Source organism: Staurois parvus, unplaced genomic scaffold, assembly GCF_062004578.1.
Source record: "Staurois parvus isolate SC_StPar_1 unplaced genomic scaffold, SC_StPar_1.0 ptg000469l, whole genome shotgun sequence".
Taxonomy (NCBI): domain Eukaryota; kingdom Metazoa; phylum Chordata; class Amphibia; order Anura; family Ranidae; genus Staurois; species Staurois parvus.
The window spans coordinates 2,169,090-2,194,716 of record NW_028318265.1 but is presented as its reverse complement, the minus strand read 5'-3'; the positions used below and the strand labels follow the sequence as shown (position 1 = coordinate 2,194,716).

Below are 25,627 nucleotides of genomic sequence, written 5' to 3'. Positions count from 1 at the left end.
ATATAGTCCAATGACGGGCGCAAGGTGGTTCTCTTATTCTGGGAGGACGTTATATGACGTCCTCCCATTCTCACCACGCATGTGCGGCTCAGGGAGCGCGCAGCGCGGCGATGCGCTGTGTCCCTCGGACACAGCGGATCACCGATCACGGAAAGAGCCAAAGATGTCGGCTCGGTCATGTGATCAGCTGTGTCCAATCACAGCTGATCACATGTAAACAGGGAAATGCCGGTTAACGGCATTTCTCTCCTCTCGAGCTGTCACACCGACAGCTCGAGAGGAGAGCCGGTAATCGGCTTTCCGCGGAGGGGACATCTACACTGATCATCAGGGCACTGATGATCAGTGTGCCCTGATGATCAGTGTAGCCCCAGCAGTGCCACCTGTCAGTGTCCATCAGTGCCTTGTGTCAGTGCTCATCAGTGCCTCGTGCCATCGCCCATCAGTGCCACATCAATGCCACATATCAGTGCCTTTTTCAGATACGCACAAAGGTCTTGTCTATTTCCATCTCTTTTATCTGCAAAATAAATGATCAAATACGAAAGCGGTGGTAGTGTTTCTCAAGTATCTGCAGGAGATGTAGCAAACATTTTTCTATATACGAAATTTTATTTCTGCAAATAAAAGAGCTTAAAATAGACAACCTTTGTGTGGCCCTGAAGCGGACTTACTGGATCATCACCATAACAGCCTCACAGATTAGCTGTCATCAGCATAACAGAGTGGACCCCATTACTGTTGCAGAATTACAGAGTAGCCCTCACCAATGTACCAACACAAAGTAACCCTCAACACAGAAAAGTGGTCCTATCACTGTATCAACACCACAGAGCATACCCATCAGCATACCAACATCAAAGAAAAGCCATGACATTGTACCAACATCACAGAAAAGCCATGACATTGTACCAACATCACAGAGCGGTCCTCCCATCACTATACCAACTCCACAGAGCAGCCTCATCACTGTCCTAGTACCACAGAGCAGTCCCCATCACCGTAACAACACCACTACAGAGTGGTCCTCTATCACCACCCCAGAGTCACCCCTGACTAGATGTCACAGGGCAGCTCCATATCATCATATTGTGTCATAAAGCAGCTCCATATCACCATATCAGTGTCTTAGAGTGGCCGCCATCACTGTACCAGGATCACAGGGAGACCTCCATCACCAAACCAGCATCAGAGCAGCCCCCCAATACTGTACCAGCATCTACAAAGTGGCTTCCCATCACTGTACCAGCATCTACAAAGTGGCTTCCCATCACTGTACCAGCATCTACAAAGTGGCTTCCCATCACTGTACCAGCATCAACAAAGTGGCTCCCCATCACTATACCAGCATCAACAAAGTGGCTCCCCATCACTGTACCAGCATCAACAAAGTGGCTCCCCATCACTGTACCAGCATCTACAAAGTGGCTCCCCATCACTGTACAAGCATCAACAAAGTGGCTCCCCATCACTGTACCAGCATCAACAAAGTGGCTCCCCATCACTATACCAGCATCAACAAAGTGGCTCCCCATCACTGTACCAGCATCAACAAAGTGGCTCCCCATCACTGTACCAGCATCAACAAAGTGGCTCCCCATCACAAGCACCTATGTCAGCACTGAACCAGTTTTACAGAGTAGCACCCCTTTACTATCCCAGTGTTACATATTGGCCCTATCACTGTACCAGTGTCACATAGTAACCCCCCCCCCCACCACCACCAATCCTCATACCAGTGTAAGAGAGTGTGGCCCTGTCTTAACTGTACCAACCCCTCCCCTAGAACAATACTAGGGTGATGAAGCTTCCCCATTACCAGTGCCTGTATCAGAGAGTGCATCACCAGATCAGTGTTATAGAGCAGCCACCATCACAGTACCAGCATTACAGACAGAACTGGGTTCAAGGTAAAAAGCTAAAACAACATTCACTAAAGACACAGACGCATTATTTGGGGATGTATTTACAAAAATGGTTTATTCACACAGTAATAACCTTATTTTATAAATCCTTTTTATTCCTGGTTCTTAAAAATGTCTCCATCCAGCGCAGCTTTCATGCATGGGCAGTCCCGGTCACATGGATTGTGGCTTTTTATTCCGCATCATTATAAATAAAAAATCCCGTTTTCTTTTAGTGCAAAGAAACAGGTTCCACAGATGAACCGGATTCTGCGGGAGGAGGACCATTGCCAAACAAAAGAGCAACATCTTGAAAAAAAAAAACAAAAAAAAAACTACTATCTTTGTCCTTTAATATCAGCAACATTTTTGGACCCCAAATCTTTTGAGGCAGAGGCAGTCCTTTGAGCGAGCGTAACAGGCGGATTTAGTGTGACTGACAGCTCCCAGATGTGACCTCCTCAGTTCGTTTGCAGTAGATGTTGCGCAGTGCCCAATGACCAACCGACAACTGATCTTATACCATATTATTACTCTCCCCGACTTTGTCTACAAACTGGAAGGAAAAGAGACAAGATCAGTTGTAAAATTTGTCCACAAATATTGAAATTCATAAATATGTATTTTTGAAGAATCCTTAGAATCAGATGTAAGCTTTGCAAAATGTCCAAAGTTCAGATAGGACACTGATCATTATTGCCTGAGCACTGGGAAATCTTGATATAAACTTGGTCACCTTGGTATTCTGTGAACATGCAAATAAGTCCATTTCTTGCTGGCCCCATTTCTCCACTAGTTCTCTGATCCTTGCATGTACAGTGCCTTGAAAAAGTATTCATACCCCTTGAAATTTTCCACATTTTGTCATGTTACAACCAAAAACATATGTATTTTATTGGGATTTTATGTGATAAACCAACACAAAGTGGCACATAATTATGAAGTGGAAGGAAAATGATAAATGGTTTTTACATGTTTTTTACAAATAAATATGTGAAAACTATGGCTGCATTTGTATTCAGCCTCCCTGAGTCAATACTTTGGAAAGCCACCTTTCGCTGCAATTACAGCTGCAAGTCTTTTTGGGGAAGTCTCTACCAGCTTTGCACACCTACAGAGTGAAATTTTTGCCCATTCTTCTTTGCAAAATAACAGATTGGGTGGAGAGCGTCTGTGAACAGCAATTTTCAAGTCTTGCCAAATTGGATTTAGGTCTGGACTGTGACTGGGCCATTCTAAGAGATGAATATGCTTTGATCTGAACCATTCCATTGTAGCTCTGGCTGTATGTTTCAGGTTGTTGTCCTGCTGGAAGGTGAACTTCCACCCCAGTCTCAAGTCTTTTGCAGACTCTAACAGGTTTTCTTCTAAGATTGTACTGTATTTGGCTCCATCCATCTTCCCATCAACTCTGACCAGCTTCCCTGTCCCTGAAGAAAAACATCCCCACAACACGATGCTGCCACCACCATGTTTCACAGTGGGGATGGTGTATTCAGGGTGATGTACAGTGTTAGTTTTCCGCCGCACATAGCGTTTTGCTTTTAGGCCACAAAGTTAAATTTTGGTCTCATCTGACCAGAGCACCTTCTTCCACATTTGTTGCGTCCCCCACATGGCTTCACGCAAACTGCAAACAGAACTTCTTATGGCTTTCTTTCAACAATGGCTTTCTTCTTACCACTCTTCCATAAAGGACAGATTTGTGGAGTGCATGACTAATAGTTGTCCTGTGGATAGATTCTTCCACCTGAGCTGTGGATCTCTGCTGCTCCTCCAGAGTTACCATGGGTCTCTTGGATGCTTCTCTGACTAATTCTCTCCTTGCTCGGCCTGTCAGTTTAGGTGGATGGCCATGTCTTGGTAGGTTTGCAGTTGTGCCATACTCTTTCCATTTGTGGATGATGGATTGAATAGTTCTTTGTGAGATGTTCAAAGCCTGGGACATTTTTTTTCTTATAACCTGACCCCGATTTAAACTTCTCCACAACTTTATCCCTGACCTGTCTGGTGTGTCCCTTGGCCTTCATGATGCTGTTTGTTCACGAATATTCTCTAACAAACCTCTGAGGTCTTCACAGAACAGCTGTAACTATACTGAGATGAAATTACACACAGGTGGACTAGATTTACTAATTAAGTGACTACTGGCAAATGGCTCCACTAGATTTTAGCTAGGGGTATCAGCATAAAAGGGGCTAAATACAAATGCACACCACACTTTTCACATATTTGTAAAAAAGTTTGAAAACCATTTATCATTTTCCTTCCACTTCACAATTATATGCCACTTTCTGTTGGTCTATCACATAAAATCCCTAAAAAATACATGACAAAATGTGGAAAACTTCAAGGGGTATGAATACTTTTCCAAGGCACTGTACATCACTGAGTCTTGGCTCAGACTGGACATGGCTCACTTCATGATCGGATTCACTTCCTTAACCTTGTTGAGCCATCAGTTTCCCTATGCTTCCTAATGTAAGCTACTGCTCTCCTGATGTCCATAAAGTGAGGTAGCTTGATCCTTGATCATCTGTTTGAAAGTCTGAAGGGCATAGAATGCTGCCCTGAGTTCCAGTATATTCGACACCAAAATCCCAGTGACCCTGTGTCATGAACAGGGTATGAGCTTAGAGTGCCAGCCAGACATGACGTTGGCACAATTCAATCTGAGCCAAATCTCAGTGGGGTAAATACCAGTACCTAAACCACTGGCCAACATTGAGTGAACCTAATGTCCTAGAGGAGAAATGGGGGATGAACTTGTTTGCATCTTCCCAGCAACAGCAGGACAACCAAGTTCAACTAAACAAATTCCCAGCGGGAGGGCAATGTCTCCAAAATGTTGTTTATCAGAGTAAAACTAAAACAGTGTGACATCCAACCCATTCAGTCCAAAAAGTTTCCAGTATTATCTCTGCTGCACTTTCTGCAGGGAAAGTCAGACACATTTATTTGGAACTACAGCGCATTTTCTTTTTCAAAAAGAAACAATTTTAACAGATGTATTAAAGACTATTTGAAGAATATGTAAACCCAGCATCTCATATTCCTAATATATGCCTGCTGTATCATGTACTTGTATAAAAATCCCTGGTGTTCCTGCCAGTCTCTATGCTTTCCCATTAAAAACTGACTACAGGACAGCACAGCGTGGTCAGTTCTCTAGCTGTGCTGAGAGCTCAGCCTGACCTCCTCCAATGGTCAGACTTGCCCTTACACCCCCCCCCACCCACCTCCCTCCCCAGTGTGCTGAAGTTTCTCCTCCCCTAGCTCTTATGCAACTAATGTAATCACTTATAAAAAAAGGGGGGGGAGGTGTATATAATGAATTTTATATCTATATACAAATCTTTTGCCTTTCATTTCTATTTTAAACTGAATGGAATGTTTTACAAGGTGACGGTTTACATACACTTTAAAGAGGACCTGTAATCAGGAATATGGATTTATGTTACGTGTAATATGCTCAATCATGTGTCAAGTGTAACCCTTTTAGGTATTTATTGCCTTTCACAAAGATCACAGTACTCCTCCCGACAATGCCTTTATCTGCTTTTCTTTCCAGAAGGATGGCACCATCATTGCTCAGGCATTATTCAGGGTTAATATCTGTTTCCTGGACAGAGGTGCTGGCTCAGAAATCCCAATTGTGAAATCTATGGTATCCATGCAGCTCTTGGCTGTGTTTACAAATGTCTGACACAGATCAGCCTGTGATGGATTTTACCCTAAGCTGTTAGCGACAGAGTGCTTTCATTAGGAGTTATTATTAATACTCACTTTTATATTACATATACAGTTAGGTCCATATACTGTATATTTGGACACAGGCACAATTTTCATACTTTTGGCTCTGTATGCCACAAGAGTAAATTAAAATGAAACAATCCACATGAATGTGAAGTGCAGACTTTCAGCTTTAATTTAAGAGGTTGAACATAAATATCAAGTACAAATTTTAGGAACTGCAACCATTTTTATACACAGTCCCTCCATTTTCAGGGGAACAAATGTAATTGGACAAATAAATATAATAATAAATAAAATGTTCATTTTTAATATTTTGTTAAAAATCCTTTACTATCAAATGACTGCCTGAAGTCTGGAACCCATGGACATTACCAAAGACTGGGTTTCCTCCTTTCTGATGCTTTGCCAGGCTCTAACTGCAGCTGTCTTCAGTTGTTCTTTGTGGGTCTTTCTGCCTTTAGTTTTGCCTTCAGCAAGTGAAATGCATGCTCAATTGGGTTGAGATCAGGTGATTGACTCGGCCATTGCAGAATATTCCACTTTGTTTCCTTTAAAAGCTCCTGGGTTGCTTTTGCAGTGTGTTTTGGATCATTGTCCATCTGTACTGTGAAGTGCCGTCCAATCAACTTTGCTGCATTTGGCTGAATCTGGGCTGACAGTATGGGGTTTATTTACTAAAGCTGGAGAGTCCAAAATCAGACTCCCTTCTGCATAGAAACCAATCAGCTTCTAACCTCAGCTTGTTCAATGAAGCTTTGGCAATGAAACCTGGAAGCTGATTAGTTTCTATGCAGAAGTGAGTCTGATTTTGCACTCTCCAGCTTTAGTAAATAAACCCCTATATGTCTAAACACTGCAGAATTCATCTGGCTGCTTCTGTCTTCTGTCACATCATCAATAAACACCAATGACCCAGTGCCACTGGAAGCCATGCATGTCCATGCCATCACACTGCCTCCACCATGTCTTACAGATGACGTTGTGTGCTTTGGATCATGAGCTGTTCCAAGCCTTCTCCACACTTTTTTCTGCCCATGATTCTGGTACAGATTAATCTTAGTTTCATCTGTCCAAAGAATGCTTTTCCAGAACTGGTCTGGCTTTTTTTTTTTAGATGTCCTTTGGCAAAATCTAATCTGGCTTTTCTATTCTTCAGGCTTTTGAATGGTTTGCACCTTGTAGTAAACCCTTTGTATTTGCTCTCATTAAGTCTTCTCTTGATTGTAGACTTTTACAATGATACGCCCACCTCCTGGAGAGTGTCCTTCACTTGTCTGGATGTTGTAAATGGGTTTTTCTTTACCATAGAGAGGATCCTGCGATCATTCACCACTATTGCCTTTTGTGGACGTCCATGCCTTTTATGTTGCTGATCTCACCTGTGCATTCTTCTTTCCTCAGAATTTACCAAACTCTTGATTTGACCACTCCTAATGTTGCTGCTATCTCTCTGATGGATTAGTTTTGTTTTTTAAGCCTTACAATGGCCTGTTTCACTTGAATGTAGGTTCACAGCAATAGATTCGAAATGCAAATACCACACAATCAACTCCAGACCTTTTACTTGCTCAATTGATGAAAAAATAACGAAGGAGTAGCCCACACCTGGCTATGAAACAGCTTTTGACTCAATTGTCCAATTACTTTTGGTCCCTTGAAAAAGGGGGATGGCTACTCTTAAGAGCTGTAATTCCTAAACCCTTCCTCCAATTTGGATGTACATGCCCTCAAATAAAACCTGAGAGTGTGCACTTTCAGCCCATATCCATTATATAACTATAGCTTGAATATGATTTGGTAAATACCTGAAAAAAAAACTAAAATTGTGCCTGTGTGCAAACATATATGGACCTAACTATACAGATTGTATGTCCTCCAATTACTATCTGTATATCAGGATGTGTATTCCTTTTAAACACTAGACAGGTGCAGAGACAAGACCAGTATCATTGACAGTTGCATTTCCAAATGAACAGTGTAAGAAGCAAAACACACTTATGAATATAAAATATAAAAATAAAAAAGTATTAGAAAACAAGGAACATGCATTGATGAGACTATTCAAAAAATGAATATAGTTTTGGGATTTTCCTGATGGTCTGTGAGCATCAGGAAGTGTTTTGGAGACACACTGAGAATCCCCCAACACTGGCCATACGCCATCCTGAACAGGGACACAGTGAGAATCCCCCCAACTCAACCCAGGTACCATCTGGCAGCTGTTCTAGTAGGATGAAGTCCTACATTAAATTTGCATGAAGGTAAAGAAACTGTCCATGAAGGCTTCTCAGTAATTACCATTATTACCATTATTAATTAACAGCTCTTCTACTTCTATGAGAAAACCGAGGGCTCTGTGCTGTCTGACCCCCTATCTGGAACTGGCTTTGCTGAGACAGACTGGAAATGCTGCCACAGACATTCTGAATAATAATCTGTGGCAGCATCACCCATAATAACCAGCCTGTCTTGATATCGTTGGTTTCAGATAAATTCCCAGGCTTTACACAGCCTTTGATTTTCCTTGGGAAGTGAAGGAGCTGATCGCTGTAAATAGATTATCTGTGAATTGCTGGACATAATTTAACCCCTTCATGGAGAATGAGGAAAGAAAATCGTAATATAGTGAATGCAGATCTTTGGAATGACAGAAACCCTCCCGTACATAAAGCGAAGTAAGAAGGAAAGACAAAGACTGACCATTACTGTGGATTCTTCCCAGTCTATGTGGGCTTTAAATGTCAAAAAAACAAACAAAAAAAAAAAAATTGTAAATGGCAGCTCTTTATATGAATCTCATCACACAGTGTGGACAGTTTGGTTTGTGTGGTGTGCTGTACACATTTCTGAAAAGTGATGGCATGGGACACAATTACTGACAATAGTCAGAGGCAGCACTGCAAACATGGTGGACAGCCCCGAAGAATATAAAGACCTGCAGCTACCCTAATAGTCAATAGAACAAATATACTGGTAGAAGCAACCAGCATATAAAATGTTACAGGGAAACTTAGAAAAACAAAAACAGATGCTAATGCTACAGACTGCAGCATATATGTCATTTTTGTGTTTCCCTGAAGTTTAAAAGCAGCATTTTTTTCTTGGCTTCCAGAACTATCTATAACAGTTTTCTGAAATACATAACCAAGAATGGTCATCTTTACTGCACACATCTATAAACTGCTTATGGGATTTAACCTCTCTAGTTTCCACTAAACACTGAATTATCATTCTGTGAAGTTCAAGCTGCACACCCGTTTTTTCTTCACTCAGTGTACCAATACACCACCAATTGCCACCAAACAAGCAAAGAAAAGCACAAGTGACATATGAGTCACTCCATCCATGTGGCTCTGACACTGATGTGTTTTAGTCATGACTTTTATGACTAAGCCCAGAAAGATGAAATATGTCAGGGGTGAGCCACGTTGGGCTCTTTTGTTTGCTTGCTGGTGTCCATAAAGTACATTGTGAATAAAGAAAAAAAAAAAAAAGGTAGTGTACGACTTAATCTTCACATGGTTTGAGGGGAGGATATGAATCCTGATAACCACAGCCGTGGCTGCACAGATTTTGCCTGGAGCTATGCCAACTGTATTCTTTTTTTAAAAATCACTTATCACTTAAAACACACTTATGAATATAAAATATAAAAATAAAAAAGGATTAGAAAACAAGGAACATGCATTGATGAGACTATTCAAAAAATGAATATACTACCTTAATTGGAGGGCAAAACACACTCTGGGTGTTTTGCCCTCCAATTAAGGTAGAGTTAAACTTACCTTTCTTTCAACGATTCCTGCCCCTTTGCCAGCATCTTTTTGTGGGTGCCGGTCTGTGGCTGCGTTCACTGGCCAGCACATGAGTCCATCATCTCAACGCACAATAACCATGCCAGTGATGTAAGCTGAGCTATGCATGTGCAGCTTATTTTATATGCCGGAGAAGACTGTGAGAAGGCAGGCAGGTGTATTTTATTTCATAACATGCTGCCACATTGAATAAACAAATGAAATAATAATATTCTAAAATAAATAAAATATTAATAAAATAAATAAAAATTATGTATTTATTTTAGAATATTATTATTTCATTTGTTAATTTATTCAATATGGCAGCATGTTATGAGGTATTTGCACATTTTCTCTATTTAATGATTTGCACTTATATATTTTTAGCGCAGTTTTTTTGAGGGATTCACACCTTAAAATATTTTTTTAGGTGTATTTTATTGCATATTTCTTCTGCAATAAAGAGCCTGCCTGCTTGCAGTATGTGATAGTATGTTTAGCAAATCAAGCTTAAAAGGCATACTTGGATGCATGTGTAATCCTCTTCACCTCTCCGTAAGAGAATAAACACACACAGATGTGAAGCTGCAATAAAATGACAATGGTATCTCATCAAATATTCCATCCTTAGACATAAGTGTGCACTTCAGTGCTGAACCACTAGGTGGCAGCACATCCCACTGTATAACACCAGAGAGAACAGTGCTCCTGTCCTATGGAAAGAGCGCAGAAATCACAGTGTCCCTCATGGACCAGACAAAGAGTTACTACAGCAACAATTCTGGTGGATTTCATGGCTAACTTACCGAGCTTATTCCAGGTAAATTCAGGATAGATCCTAATACAGGGACTCTTCGAATAAAACCGACAACCACTGGGAAAAATCCCCTAATAGGAAGAAAAGAAATTATCAATCCAACCAGCAGTATTAAAACACATAACATCCCTTTTCTGGTAGCCTGAAAGCAACAAAACTGAAGGAAGGGAGGGAGGAACTGCATATTTCCACCAAAACTCAGCTGCAGATGGGCAGAGATAAAGAACCCATTTGCTCTTCCAGAATTGCCCATCTCCTCAATCTCCACTCATCAAAATGCCAATTAAATTTTTAAATTAGACCTTTCCATTAAACACTTTTTTTTTTCGACCCATTGACTTTATCACTGGGTCTCTGTGTTTTTCTATGTATTGGAGGGAGATCAAAGCCTGGTTGGAGGGTGCTGAACGTAGCTTCCTGAAAATATCACAGTACCCTGCCTCAATACTCCTTTTATCAGCCCTAAATCTATAATTTGTGAGCAGTGCACAGGCTCTTGGCAGCAGTTATGCAAGTATCAAAATGCAATGATGAGTGGATAGGAGTCTAGAGGAGTGTGCACTCCTAGCCAGGCTGCATTTGCTTGCAGACTGCCCAAGTTAAAGCAGTATTAATCCATAAAGCAAATATTTATTATACTGCAGCTTACCAATCCTTAGATGTGATGACTGTATTAGTTTTATTTTTTAGGTTGTCTTTCTTCTATTTATATCTGATGAACCAGCCAGCAGGTCTGTTTTTCAAAAGCACAAGCTCTCCATCAGAATGCATCAGTTTACATGGATGAGACAAACCACTTAACCCTTGCCATACGGCTAACTGGGAAAATACGTCATTAGTTTGACGTTTAATACCAGGATTATAGCTGCAGCTAGATGTCATAACCCTGTATTAAAATTTTCATCAGGAGCCGGTTGTTCTGCTAAAAGTGATTAGATCGGCTGATTATCCGCTGGATCACTTTAAGAAGCAGCGGGTGGGTCCCCCCCACTACTGGTGCTTTCTGGTGGTTCTTGGGCTTACCTTGATGATCGGTGATCCCAGGAACTTTATCTGGTGCTGTCGGTGGCTGACCACAGAGATGAGCAGAGGAAAGATGGCCTCCGCTCATCTGTATGACATAGGAGGACCGGAGCAACGTCAAAACTTCACTTATGGTTCATGGGCAATGTAAACAAGGCTTTTTTTGTTTTTTTTTAAGCATTAGATCAATGTTTTTCTTTTTTGAGCTAATGATTTCCATTGTAAAGAGGCCCTATCATACCTTATTTCTATCACAAGGTATGTTCACATTCTTTGTGATAGGAATAAAAGTGATTTTAAAAAAAAATTGTAAAAGGGACAGTGTAAAAATAAAATGTAAAAAAAAAATAAAATACTACATTTTTTTTCTTAAAGCACCCACATATGTATATGGTGTTTGCACCACACATACAAGGTATCTCCGCAAACGTCAGAGTGAGAGCAATCATTCTAACACTAGATCTCCTCTGTAACGCTAATCTTTTAACCTGAACAAATGCTGAAAGTGTCGCATATGGAGATTTTTAAGTACCATAGTTTGGCGCCATTCCACAAGCTTGTGCAGTTTTTAAGCATGACATGTTACGTATCTATTTATTTGTAGTAACTTTCATATTTTACAAACAAATTGGGTTGTATATTGTTGTTTTTTTTTCAATTCATTAAAGTGTATTTAAAAAAAAAAAAATAATGTTTGAAAAAACGCTGGGCAAATATCATGTGACATAAAAAATTGCATTGACCGCTATTTTATTCTCCAGGGCCCCTGCTAAATATATATATATATATATAATGTTTGGGGGTTCTAAGTAATTCTCTAGCAAATAAAAACCAGATTTTAACGTGTAAACAAAAAGTGTCAGAATAGGCCTCGTCCTTAAGTGGTCAAAAGAGATCAGCTTTTATTTAAAACTTATGTAAAACTTTTATCCCAAAAGGAAAACGGTTTGTGGTCAATGACTATAAAGGGTGAGCTGGCGTTTGGTTTCAGTTTGTTGGTGTATCCAAATCTGCTATTACCTTTAACACTACCCTCCCCCCCAGACTGACAATGCTGCTGTCTGCTGTGCCTCCTGTCTCATTCCTCCAGAGTAGTGTCTAACTAAGGCTACTTTCACACTGAGGAGTTTTTGAAGCGCTTCCTGAAAAGCTCCAGAAAAATACTTCCCTATGTATGTCTATGTACGTTTTCACACTGGGGAGTTGTGCTTCCGTTGCGCTGTTAAAACTCCTGTTTAGAGCATCTCTGGAGCATGTTTGTTCAGTTAAAAAATAAAATGCCCCAAAATCAATGGAAAACACCTTAAAAAAGCCTATGAGAAGCATTTTTGGTGCAGTTTTTAAGTCACGTGTCCTTTAAAAAATGCTCATAAAGTGCAGCAAAAACGTGGTAAAAATGTGGCAAAATGCACAAGCGTTTTTGCGGCAGCTCAGTGTGAAAGTAGCCTAATAAAGGAGGCGTGTTACTGGTTGGATCACCAGGTAAAAACGGGGAAAAAGACAAAGAAAAGAAAACTGATGCAGCCACATCTAACGATCGGTAAGCTGCAATAAAACACATTTTTGGTTGTGGGTTTAATACCGCATAATGGATCTGCATAATTAAGAGAACTGAAATCAAAAGAATGAAAGGGGCAGGCCAGGAACGGTCAGGCTAGGGAAGAAGAAGCTTGATGACACTGGACATCCTTCAGCCAGATAAGGAGTTGGCAGAGACATCAGAGTAAGCAATTTCAGTGCAGGAGAGCAGCCTGTACAACTGTGCAAGACTGAAAGGAAGGCTAGAGGTCAGCTTTAAAATTCAATTGGGCTATAAGGAATGCTTCTTCAGCAGCTTAATCCACTGAAATGAACAGACAACACTACACTCATAGGCCTTTTTATTAGGTACACCTTGCTAACGCAGGATGGATCCATGCTTTCATTTTGTTTACACCAAATTCTGACCCTATCTGAATGTTGCAGTAACCAGTCTGCCTATTCTCTTCTGACATCAGCAAGACATTTTTATCCTCACAGCTGCCACTCACTGGATATTTTCTCTTTTTAGGACCATTCTCTAAACCCTACAGATGGTTGTGCGTGAAAATCCCAGTAGATCAGCAGTTTTTGAAATACTCAGACCAGCCCGTCTGGTACCAACAACCATGCCACATTCAAAGTCACTTAAATCCCCTTTCTTCCCCATTCTGATGCTCAGTTTGAACTTTAGCAAGTCGTCTTCACTACGTCTAGATGCCTAAATGCATTGAGTTGCTGCCATGTGATTGGCTGATTAGAAATTTGTATTACCAAGCAATTGTACAGGTGTACCTAATAAAGTGGCCAGTGAGTGTGTATTTAGGGTGGTATAGATAATAAAATTATTAGCAAAAGAAAAAAGTGATACATTGTGATGTACCTCCTGTGGGATCATGGAAAATTCGGTGACATTCTTACTGGCCTGTGCTCTTCTGCTGGAACTGACACTTACGCACGTTTATCCCCCGGTCACATCAAGCCCAACTTTGAAATCGTGCTACTTATAGTGAAGTCGCACAATTTCAAAGTCAAGTGACATTCCGATTTCAGGTGCGATTTGCAAGACATCTGACACAGATGTCTATGCAAATCGCACCAAAAGTAGTACATGTACTACTTCAGAAATTGGTGCAGCTTCGACCAAGTCGGAAGCGCACCGATTTGACCGCTCTAATTGCGAACAATAGGGTGCGACTTGGCATACGATTTGTAAGTAGCATGACATGCAAATCGCATGCCAAGTTGTACCCGATGTGACTGGGGTGTTAGGACTGAGAATGATCGCTTGAAAGATGGACAAAGCAGCACACAGTTGTTTTTCTCTGCTTGCCCTCCTAAGAATGATATGAAAACAAACTTGTCCTGTCAGCACAAGGTCCCCTCAGTTACCTGAACAGCAGGAAGAAACCGTAGATCTCTAGAACCATCCCAATGAGTGGCCAGCCGATGAGGACCACAAACACTCCGCCAAGAAAGAATGCTGTGGCTTTAACTTTGTGTTTCTGGAAGAAGAAGCGGAACGTTCTCTCCAGTCCGATGACAAACGCTAATCCGGCCACAAATAGGACCTGGAACAAAAGAAGAGTTCAGACATGAGCTTGACAGGTCAAAGCAGCAGATACTTTCTTTCCACATCACTAAAATATGGATACAAAAAGAAAGTTTTCTGTCCAAAAACCACAGAGAAATTAAACGAAGGATAAACAGACTTCACCAATAACACAGAATAGAGAAATCCCTAGAGACCTGAGTTCAAAGAACACCTCCCATAGTCCTGACTATAGTACACTGGGATCTGATTGGCAGCCAGGGGCAGTACCCTATGTACTTTCCTATTGAATAAGCCCAGGGAAGTCAAGTTTCTTTTATCACTGACTCTAAGTGACTATGGATAATACATAACTTTGCTCATTGAGGGAAAAGAGAGAAGTCCCCGTTCCTCTTACATACTTGCTCTCCCCACACTCCCCCACGGACCTGTTCACCTGCAGGAGTCTATACTAAAGGTCGCCTTACATGACTATATTTTTTTGATTTGCCAGCATGCTGATCGAAAAAATAAAAAAAAATAAAAAATGGATTCCTCCATCTACACAAGCGAGGTGAGTAGAGGAAACCTTGCCTCTGAGACATTGTATTCTGACAGTGGGACTCCTTGGTTGTCAGTATACACTGATCAGTGGCTGCAGTCGCTGGTCAAGAAAAGTTTTCCAACATTCCCATTTGACAGACATCCATCTAACAATCGACTTTTATCAAATGGAGACGGATACACATAAATCAAAACTTGGCCAGTTTGCAGTAACAAAAAAACAAACCGAAATTCGATATATAGGGGAAACTCGAAAAATTAGAATATCGTGCAAAAGTTTGTTTATTTCAATAATGCAACTTAAAAAGGTGAAACTAATATACGAGATAGACTCATTACATGCAAAGCAAGATAGTTCAAGCCGTGATTTGTCATAATTGTGATGATTATGACTTACAGCTCATGAAAACCCCAAATCCACAATCTCAGAAAATGAGAATATTACATGCAATCAATAAAACAAGGATTGTACATAGAACAATATCGGACCTCTGAAAAGTAGAAGCATGCATATGTACTCAGTACTTGGTTTGGGCCCCTTTTGCAGCAATTACTGCCTCAATGCGGCGTGGCATGGAAGCTATCAGCCTGTGGCACTGCTGAGGTGTTATGGAAGACCAGGATGCTTCAATAGCGACCTTCAGCTCTTCTGCATTGTTCGGTCTCATGTCCCTCATCTTTCTCTTGGCAATGCCCCATAGATTCTCTATGGGGTTCAGGTCAGGCGAGTTTGCTGGCCAATCAAGCACAGTAATCCCACAGTCATTGAACCAGGTTTTGGTGCTTTTGGCAGTGTGGGCAGGTGCCAAGTCCTGCTGGAAAATGAAGTCAGCATCCCCATAAAGCTCGTCTGCAGAAGGAAGCATGAAGTGCTCCAAAATCTCCTGGTAGACGGCTGCGTTGACCCTGGACTTAATGAAGCACAGTGGACCAACACCAGCAGATGACATGGCTCCCCAAATCAATACAGACTGTGGAAACTTCACACTGGACTTCAAGCATCTTGCAGTGTGTGCCTCTCCATTCTTCCTCCATACTCTGGGTCCTTGGTTTCCAAATAAGATGCAAAAGTTGCTCTCATCAGAAAAGAGGACTTTGGACCACTGAGCAACAGACCAGGTCTGTTTTTCTTTAGCTCAGGTAAGACGCTTCTGACGTTGTTTGTTGTGCAGGAGCGGCTTGACAAGAGGAATATGACATTTGAAGCCCATGTCCAGGATCCGTCTGTGTGTGGTGGCTCTTGATGCACTGACTCCAGCCTCAGTCCACTCCTTGTGAAAGTCCCAAACACTTTTGAATGGCCTTTTCCTGGCAATCCTCTCCAGGCTGCGGTCATCCCTGCTGCTTGTGCACCTTTTTCTTCCACTTTTCCCTTCCACATAACTTTCTATTAATGTGCTTTGATACAGCACTTTGGGAACATCCAACTTCTTTTGCAATTACCTTTTGAGGCTTTCCCTCCTTATGGAAGGTGTCAATGATGGTTTTCTGCACAACTGTCAGGTCAGCAGTCTTTCCCATGATTGTGATTCCTACTGAACCAGACTGAGAAACCATTTAAAGGCTCAGGAACCCTTGGCAGGTGTTATGGCTTAATTAGCTGATTAGAGTGGGACACTTTGAGCCTAGAATATTGCACCTTTTCACAATATTCTAATTTTCTGAGATTGTGGATTTGGGGATTTCATGAGCTGTAAGCCATAATCATCACAATTATAACAAATCACGGCTTGAACTATCTTGCTTTGCATGTAATGAGTCTATCTCATATATTTCACCTTATAAGTTGCATTACTGAAATAAATGAACTTTTGCACGATATTCTAATTTTTTGAGTTTCACCTGTATATGTAACGCCAGCTTTAAGCTGGCTGTTCACTGCTAGTTTAGTTTCATTCAACCAGCAGCAAAACTAACAGCTTGGGGTACGGGTGGTTTCTTCATGCATCTCGTTTGTGTGGATGAAGGAACCCTCCAAGTTGAAACTTGGAATTCTGACAGAAGCACCTATTGCTGTCAAAATACACTGACTAACATCTGCAGCTGAGAGAAGTTTTCCAACACTTTCCTTCAACGGAAATTTATCAAACAATCAACTTCTGTCGAGTAGGGATGGCCACACTCAATGATCAAAATCTGGCTGGTCTTTGCTGAACCAGCTAAATTTCAATCAGTGTATGGGCAGCTTAAAATGACAGTAAACTCAAATTGTAATTTACATCAATCCTTTTTTTTTCTTGGTCTTTTGTTTAACCACTTCCCGGCCACCCCATAGCAGTTTTACTGCTACAGGACTGCTGCTCTGTGAAAAATTATGTATATGCACATGATTTTTGCATTTCCAGGTAAGGGGGTGCGCATGCGCCATCCTACCCGTGCTGTCATTTTTAGAAATTTAATTTTTGTACAGTATTGCATGACCGCGCAGTTGTCAGTTAAAGTAGCGCAGCGCTGTGTAGCAAAAGGTGGCCTGTTCATGAAGGGGGGTAAATCTTCAAGAGGGGAAGTGGTTAAAATGTCTTACCATTGCTTTCAGGCTTCTTTTTTACCCTTTTCACACTCCCTAACCTCCACTGATGTACATCACTGCTATTAGTGTAGAGTGAACAGAGCCGTTATTTCTGGTCACATGCTCTGCTCTACTTGTACTACAGTTCCCATAGAACTGAATATGTGTGCAAGAAAATGTGCAGTCCATCTGAGGGGTGAGCAGGAAAGGGTTATTATGTTCACATTCACAAGGGGGGCATGAGAATGAATGTAGCCACCCTAGAACAGGAAGTCTGAGAATAGAAGAAAAAAAACTTGCATTTGAGAGATGAAACAAAGGAAGAGAGAGGAAAAAAATGCACATTCTACTTAAAAATAAGACATTTTAGTTTATAAAAAAACATAAGTTTAGTGTCACTTTAGGGTTAATGAATTTCTCCCATTTCTCATATGACAATGTTCAGGTTTGGTGGTCGGCTAGTCAAGCCAAGTGAGTCACATGCTCCCACACACCTGGATATATTAAGTATGTCTCAGGACTTTTGCAGACAAACGTATTTGTGCGTATTTCAGTATAGAGGTGAGGATGCCCTAGCAACAGGACCTGTCACACTGCCATAAATGTCAGTGACAGATTCTATTTAATGAGGAAACGCATTTTCTGGAACATCTGTTTCCAGGTCTGGCACAGATGGATTATATGGATTATTTGTTGGGATTACTGCATCTGACATTGGCAAGATATCAGTTCCATCCCAAAGAATTCTCCACACTGCCACACTTACATTTCCGATGGCTAGCAGAGCCTTGTCAAAAAACAGCAGCATGCCGAAGAACAGAAAGAAAACGCCAAAGCCAGTAAGGCCCATTCCGATCTCTGCAAAGAGTAGAACACACAATGAACAATCAGGAGTGACATCATACCAACATACCTAATAAATCATATACAAACTATACAGGGGGAGTGACATCATACCTACATACCTAATAAATCATATACAAACTATACAGGAGGAGTGACATCATACCCACATACCTAATACATTGTATACAAACTATACAGGAAGAATTACATCATACCTACATACCTAATACATTGTATACAAACTATACAGGAAGAGTGACATCATACCCACATACCTAATACATTGTAAACAAACTATACAGGAAGAGTGACATCATACACACATACCTAATACATTGTATACAAACTATACAGGAAGAGTGACATCATACACACATATCTAATCCATTGTATACAAACTATACAGGAAGAGTGACATCATACACACATACCTAATACATTGTATACAAACTATACAGGAAGAGTGACATCATACACACATACCTAGTACATTGTATACAAACTATACAGGAAGAGTGACATCATACCCACATACCTAATACATTGTATACAAACTATACAGGAAGAGTGACATCATACACACATACCTAATACATTGTATACAAACTATACAGGGGGAGTGACATCATACACACATACCTAATACATTGTATACAAACTATACAGGGGGAGTGACATCATACCCACATATCTAATACATTGTATACAAACTATACAGGGGGAGTGACATCATACCCACATATCTAATACATTGTATACAAACTATACAGGGGGAGTGACATCGTACCCACATACCTAATACATTGTATACAAACTATACAGGGGGAGTGACATCATATGCACATACCTAATACATTTTATACAAATTATACAGGAGGAGTGACATTGTATCCACATTGCTAATATATTATTCAGATGCTTTAATTTTATTAAAGTGGTTGCATTTTTAAAAAATTAAATTACAAGTTCCGTGCAACGGTATTACAAAGAGCGGCCCAGAATCTCCTCTTCTGGGTCCTCCGCTGGCACTTTTGGCTCTTCTTCTGCATGTGCCCGCACATGTGAGGCTCTCTCCCATGCAGAGTTGTGTGCGTCCATAGACACACACAGCACGGCTCTGTGCCATTCCCCGCTTCCTCCTCACAGGATTTGATTAGCAGCAGCAGAAAACAATGGCTCCTGCAGGGATAGGAACAGAGACCAGTTCCACTACAGATGGGCACAGCGCTGGATGGAGATAGGGACTTTGGGGTGGTTGGGGATACTACTACTGGGACATTTTTTACCCAAATACAGGGAATGCCTTTAGAACCATTTTAATTCCCCGCATAGTATCCACATCATTAATACATTATATATACTATGGTTTGCAGTTAAACCAAAGTCTGGACTAAGAAACACTGTTTCCCAGGCACAGCCTCTGTAATTATGCTCCAAACGTGTCCAGTAAGAGATGTCTAGAACCTTCACTAAGCCTTGATGAAGGTGGGACTTCTAATAAAGACTTTTCCACACCTTGTCCAACGCTCTCCTACCCAACACAGACCCAAGGTTATAAGCTGACTCTATAGCCATTACCCCTTGCAGAGCTGCCAGGAAGGAAAACTCTTTCCCTGCTATATAACCCTTCATAAAAAACAAAAAAATTATAACAAAAAGAGATCCAGCCCTCCATACTTCCTCTTCTACTTTTTAAACAATAAAAATCTGTTCCAACCTTTCACCAATTTAAAGGAAAACATTTCTCTATACATGCACTTTAATAGATACATACTGTGTAATCTCACAGATTGAGTATGTGAATGAATAAACAATAACCTCTGACTAGCACAATGAAAGCAAACAATAAATTGAAACAAATAATATCAGCATCAACAAATAAAACTACTGATCTAGTTGTCAACTATATTGGTGGTTTTATTTATTGATGCTGATATTATTTGCATCACTTTATTGTTTGCTTTCATTGTGATTTTTAAGGTCAGAAATTTGCATACTCTTATTGTTTACTATTTTGTTTTTCCTGTACCTGGAACATAATGTGCAGCATTGCCCTCTATCACCAAGCACATAATTATTTGGAGGTTTATTTGTGTGAATGAATTGTCTTATCTGTCATTATAAAGGTATCCTGATATTCAAGATATGTCTTGTGTATGAGGTGTGATGTACAGATGGTGGACGTGGGGCACACATTTCACATTTATGAAGGATTTCATAGAAAGAGGAGTGGGAACACTAGAAGGACAGGAAGAAAGACAAAATAACCCTTCTGGGTGGAGTAGCTCTTTGAAGTAGAACTATAGGCAATTTTTACCATTTTGGATAGAGCAAGGAAGGGTTATAACCCGTGAGAATTTTTCCGCCATCTGTGTCCCATTGCAGAGTTCTCTTCACTTCCTGTCCCATAGCTAAAACAGGAAGTGAGAGGAAAATCCCTGCAAATTAAGAAAATTCCTTGGGGACCCCCAGGTCACCAGAGCTAGTGTCCCCATTGAAAGATTTCCCTCCATTACTTTTCTGGGGGCAACCCAAATTTTGGGATTTTCTTTTACTTTCAATGATAATGGTAAACAGGACCAATAGAGAGGGTGAATCTCCCTAATGGGGGCACAGACAGCAATAAAAACTGACTGGGGTTCTATTCCTACTCCACTCTCTCCAAAACTGAAAAAAAATATGCTTTTTAGTTATACTTTAAATAAAGACAGGATGTTTTGTCACTTGAGAAGATATTGGAAAGAGTCCATGACATATGAGAGAATTCGCATGGTTGTGACCTGCACTGTGTAGAACACTGGAAATGCTGCACACCTGTTCTGCAGCCTCAATTTTCCCAGAATGATGTCGCAGGAAGTTGGAGTCTCCTATATACAGAGCATGCCAGCTCTCCAGTAAAGGAGGAACTAGATGTCCCAGCAAGATGGCTGCCAAGTGAAGCATCATCACATGGGTTGCAGATACATGTTTATCTCAATGTCCCCCTCTGTATAATATTCAATGATGTACAGTCAGTGGGGTGCCTCCTCCACTGTGTGCTATGAGCAGTCAATGAGTTTCTATATAATGTATATTTATTTCTAGGTGCTGATTATGGGGATCAAGGTGTGTGATGCACTGTGTCCATATGACATCATATATATTACATATCCTGCTGTGTCCCCCTCTTCTTTATACTTGAGAAGATGGGGGAGGTGAGCGGACAGTGATATATATACATATATTGGGGTGTCCCCCCTCCTCTGTAGATGCGATATGGGGGGCGAGAAGCTGTCCGTGAGAGATCTCTCTCTATATATGTGCCACCCTACTCTGTATATGACATGAGCTGTCAGTTAGATATAGATAGGGATGCCCCCCTCCTCTATATAGGTGAAACCGGAAAATTAGAATATCGTGCAAAAGTTCATTTATTTCAGTAATGCAACTTAAAAGATGAAACTAATATATGAGATAGACTCATTACATGTAAAGCAAGATAGTTCAAGCCGTGATTTGTCATAATTGTGATGATTATGGCTTACAGCTCATGAAAACCCCAAATCCACAATCTCAGAAAATTAGAATATTACATGCAATCAATAAAACAAGGATTGTACATAGAACAATATTGGACCTCTGAAAAGTAGAAGCATGCATATGTACTCAGTACTTGGTTTGGGCCCCTTTTGCAGCAATTACTGCCTCAATGCGGCATGGCATGGAAGCTAATAGCCTGTGGCACTGCTGAGGTGTTATGGAAGACCAGGATGCTTCAATAGCGGCCTTCAGCTCTTCTGCATTGTTCGGTCTCATGTCTCTCATCTTTCTCTTGGCAATGCCCCATAGATTCTCTGTGGGGTTCAGGTCAGGCGAGTTTGCTGGCCAGTCAAGCACAGTAAACCCACGGTCATTGAACCAGGTTTTGGTGATTTTGGCAGTGTGGGCAGGTGCCAAGTCCTGATGGAAAATGAAGTCAGCATCCCCATAAAGCTCGTCTGCGGAAGGAAGCATGAAGTGCTCCAAAATCTCCTGGTAGACGGCTGCGTTGACCCTGGACTTAATGAAGCACAGTGGACCAACACCAGCAGATGACATGGCTCCCCAAATCAGCACAGACTGTGGAAACTTCACATTGGACTTCAAGCATCTTGCAGTGTGTGCCTCTCCATTCTTCCTCCATACTCTCGGTCCTTGGTTTCCAAATGAGATGCAAAGGTTGCTCTCATCAGAAAAGAGGACTTTGGACCACTGAGCAACAGACCAGGTCTGTTTTTCTTTAGCCCAGGTAAGACGCTTCTGAGGTTGTTTGTTGTTCAGGAGCGGCTTGACAAGAGGAATACGACATTTGAAGCCCATGTCCAGGATCCGTCTGTGTGTGGTGGCTCTTGATGCACTGACTCCAGCCTCAGTCCAACTTCTTTTGCAATTATCTTTTGAGGCTTTCCCTCCTTATGGAGGATGTCAATGATGGTTTTCGGCACAACTGTCAGGTCAGCAGTCTTTCCCATGATTGTGATTCCTACTGAACCGGACTGAGAGACCATTTAAAGAGACCACTCTTTGTAGGTAAACCCTTTGCAGGTGTTATTGCTTAATTAGCTGATTAGAGTGGGACACTTTGAGCCTAGAATATTGCACCTTTTCACAATATTCTAATTTTCTGAGATTGTGGATTTGGGGTTTTCATGAGCTGTAAGCCATAATCATCACAATTATGACAAATCACAGCTTGAACTATCTTGCTTTGCATGTAATGAGTCTATCTCATACACAGTTTCACCTTTTAAGTTGCATTACGGAAATAAATGAACTTTTGCACAATATTCTAATTTTTCGAGTTTCACCTGTATGAGATATGGGGGTGATGAGCTGTCACTGAGAAAGATATACACTATATTGGCAAAAGTATTGGGACGCCTGCCTTTACACACACATGAACGTTAATGACATCCCAGTCGTAGTCCTTAGGGTTCAGTATTGAGCTGGCCCACCCTTTGCAGCTATAACAGCTTCAACTCTTCTGGGAAGGCTGTCCACAAGGTTTAGGAGTGTGTCTATGGGAATGTTTGACCATTCTTCCAGAAGCACATTTGTAAGGTCAGGTACTGATGTCGGACAAGAAGGCCTGGCATGCAGTCTCCGCTTTAATTCATCCCAAAGGTGTTCTGTCGGGTTGAGGTCAGTACTCTGTGCAGGCCAGTCAAGTTCCTCCATCTCAAACTCGCTCATCCATGTCTTTATGGACTTTGCTTTGTGTACTGGTGAAACCCATTCCATGAAGCTCTCTACACACTGTTGGTTGTGCTAATCTGAAGGCCACATGAAGTTTGGAGGTCTTTAGCTATTGACTCTGATGGTTGGCGACTTCATTTCAAATACACCTATAACAATTATAGACCCTTCAATTCTTTGTAAGTGGGCAAACTTACAAAATCTGCAGGGGATCAAAAAATTATTTTCCGGTTTGTGTGTGTGATATTGGTTTCAGCGATAGAGATAGATAAATATATATATTGGGGTTCCCCCTCCTCTGTATATGAGATATGGGGGTTATGAGCGGTCAGTGATATATATATTGGGTTGCCCCCCTCCTTTATATGTGATATGGGGGTAAAGAGCTGTCATTGAGATATATATATATATATATATATATATATATATATATATATATATATATATATTGGTGTCCCCCCTCCTCTTTAGATGTGATATGGGGACGATGAGCTGTCAGTGATATATATATATATATATATATTGGGGGTGTCCCCCTCCTTTTGTGTGACATATGGGGGTGATATTGGTGTCAGTGATGTATATGTCTTGGTGTGTCCCCCTCCCCTGTATATCATATATGGGGTGATGAGCTGTCAATGATATATATACTGGGGTGTCCCCCCTCCCCTGAATATCAAATGGGGGTGATGAGCTGTCACTGATATACAGGGGAGGGGGACACCCCAATATATATATTATATATGGCGGTGATGAGCTGTCAATGATATATATATTGGGGTGTCCCCCTCCCTTGTATATCATAGATGGAGGTGATGAGCCGTCAGAGATATATATATTGGGGGGGGGGGGGGTCTCCCTCCCATGAATATCATATATGTGGGTGATGAGCTGTCCATGATATATATACTGGGGTGACGCACTCCTCTGTATATCATATGGGGGTGATGAGCTGTCACTGATATACAGGGGAGGGGGACACCCCAATATATATATTATATATGTGGGTGATGAGCTGTCCATGATATATATATTGGGGTGACCCCCTCCTCTGTATATCATATGGGTGTGATGAGCTGTCAATGATATATATATTGGGGTGTCCCCCTCCCCTTTATGATATATTGGAGTGATGAGCTGTCAGTGATATATATATATATTGGGGTGTCCCCCTCCCCTGTATGATATATGGGGGTGAAGGCTGTCAGTGATATATATATATATTGGGGTGTCCCCCTCCCCTGTATGATATATGGGGGTGAAGGCTGTCAGTGATATATATATATATTGGGGTGTCCCCCTCCCCTGTATGATACATGGGGGTGATGAGCTGTCAGTGATATATATATATCGGGGTGTCCCCCTCCCCTGTATGATATATGGAAGTGATAAGCTGTCAGTGATATATATATATTGGGGTGTCCCCCTCCCCTGTATATCAGATGGGGGGTGATGAGCTGTCAGTGATATATATATATCGGGGTGTCCCCCTCCCCTGTATGATATATGGGGGTGATGAGCTGTCAGTGATATATATATTGGGTGTCCCCCTCCCCTGTATGATATATGGAAGTGATAAGCTGTCAGTGATATATATATATATATATTGGGGTGTCCCCCTCCCCTGTATATCAGATGGGGGGTGATGAGCTGTCAGTGATATATATATATCGGGGTGTCCCCCTCCCCTTTATGATATATGGGGGTGATGAGCGGTCAGTGATATATATATTGGGGTGTCCCCCTCCCCTGTATAATATATGGGGGTGATGAGCTGTCAGCGATATATATATTGGGGTGTCCCCCTCCTCTGTCCGATATAGGAGTGATGTAGACGGCTCTCTGTGCCTAGGGGTGACGATCTGTCAGTGATACATGATGTCTTTCATCCCCTGTCTATGTGATGTTCGGTGACATACAATATATATCCCCCGGGGTGATGCCGGTGCTATGCTCGGTGTCTCTTACTCTGGGTGTCGGTGAGGGAGATCATGTTGGCGGCGGTGGGCGTGCCTTCCTCTCCGCTCTCTTGGTCTCCGGGTAAAGCGGCGGCCACGTCTTCCGGAAACACGCAGCGCGGCGCCGCTCCTCGAGCCAATCAAGGCGCGACTCGTTATCTAGCCAATCAATGTGCATCCCTCCCCTGCAGCC

General features: G+C 41.5%; 1 protein-coding gene across 2 annotated transcripts; it reads right to left on the bottom strand.

Moving 5' to 3' along the window:
- Positions 1 to 1,950: 1,950 nt before the first annotated feature.
- Positions 1,951 to 25,597, bottom strand: GOLT1B (golgi transport 1B). 2 transcript variants are annotated; one of them, XM_089689126.1, is made up of 6 exons: positions 25,445 to 25,597; positions 18,183 to 18,274; positions 14,205 to 14,383; positions 10,261 to 10,342; positions 8,361 to 8,392; positions 1,951 to 2,460 (listed from the first exon to the last, which is right to left on the bottom strand). In XM_089689126.1, the coding sequence occupies exons 1-5, from the start codon at positions 25,467 to 25,469 to the stop codon at positions 8,384 to 8,386; spliced, it is 387 nt and encodes a 128-aa protein (XP_089545252.1). In that variant the 5' UTR covers positions 25,470 to 25,597; the 3' UTR covers positions 1,951 to 2,460; positions 8,361 to 8,383. The 2 variants fall into 2 exon arrangements, with proteins under 2 accessions (XP_089545252.1, XP_089545251.1); XM_089689125.1 differs by lacking the exon at positions 8,361 to 8,392.
- Positions 25,598 to 25,627: the final 30 nt, after the last annotated feature.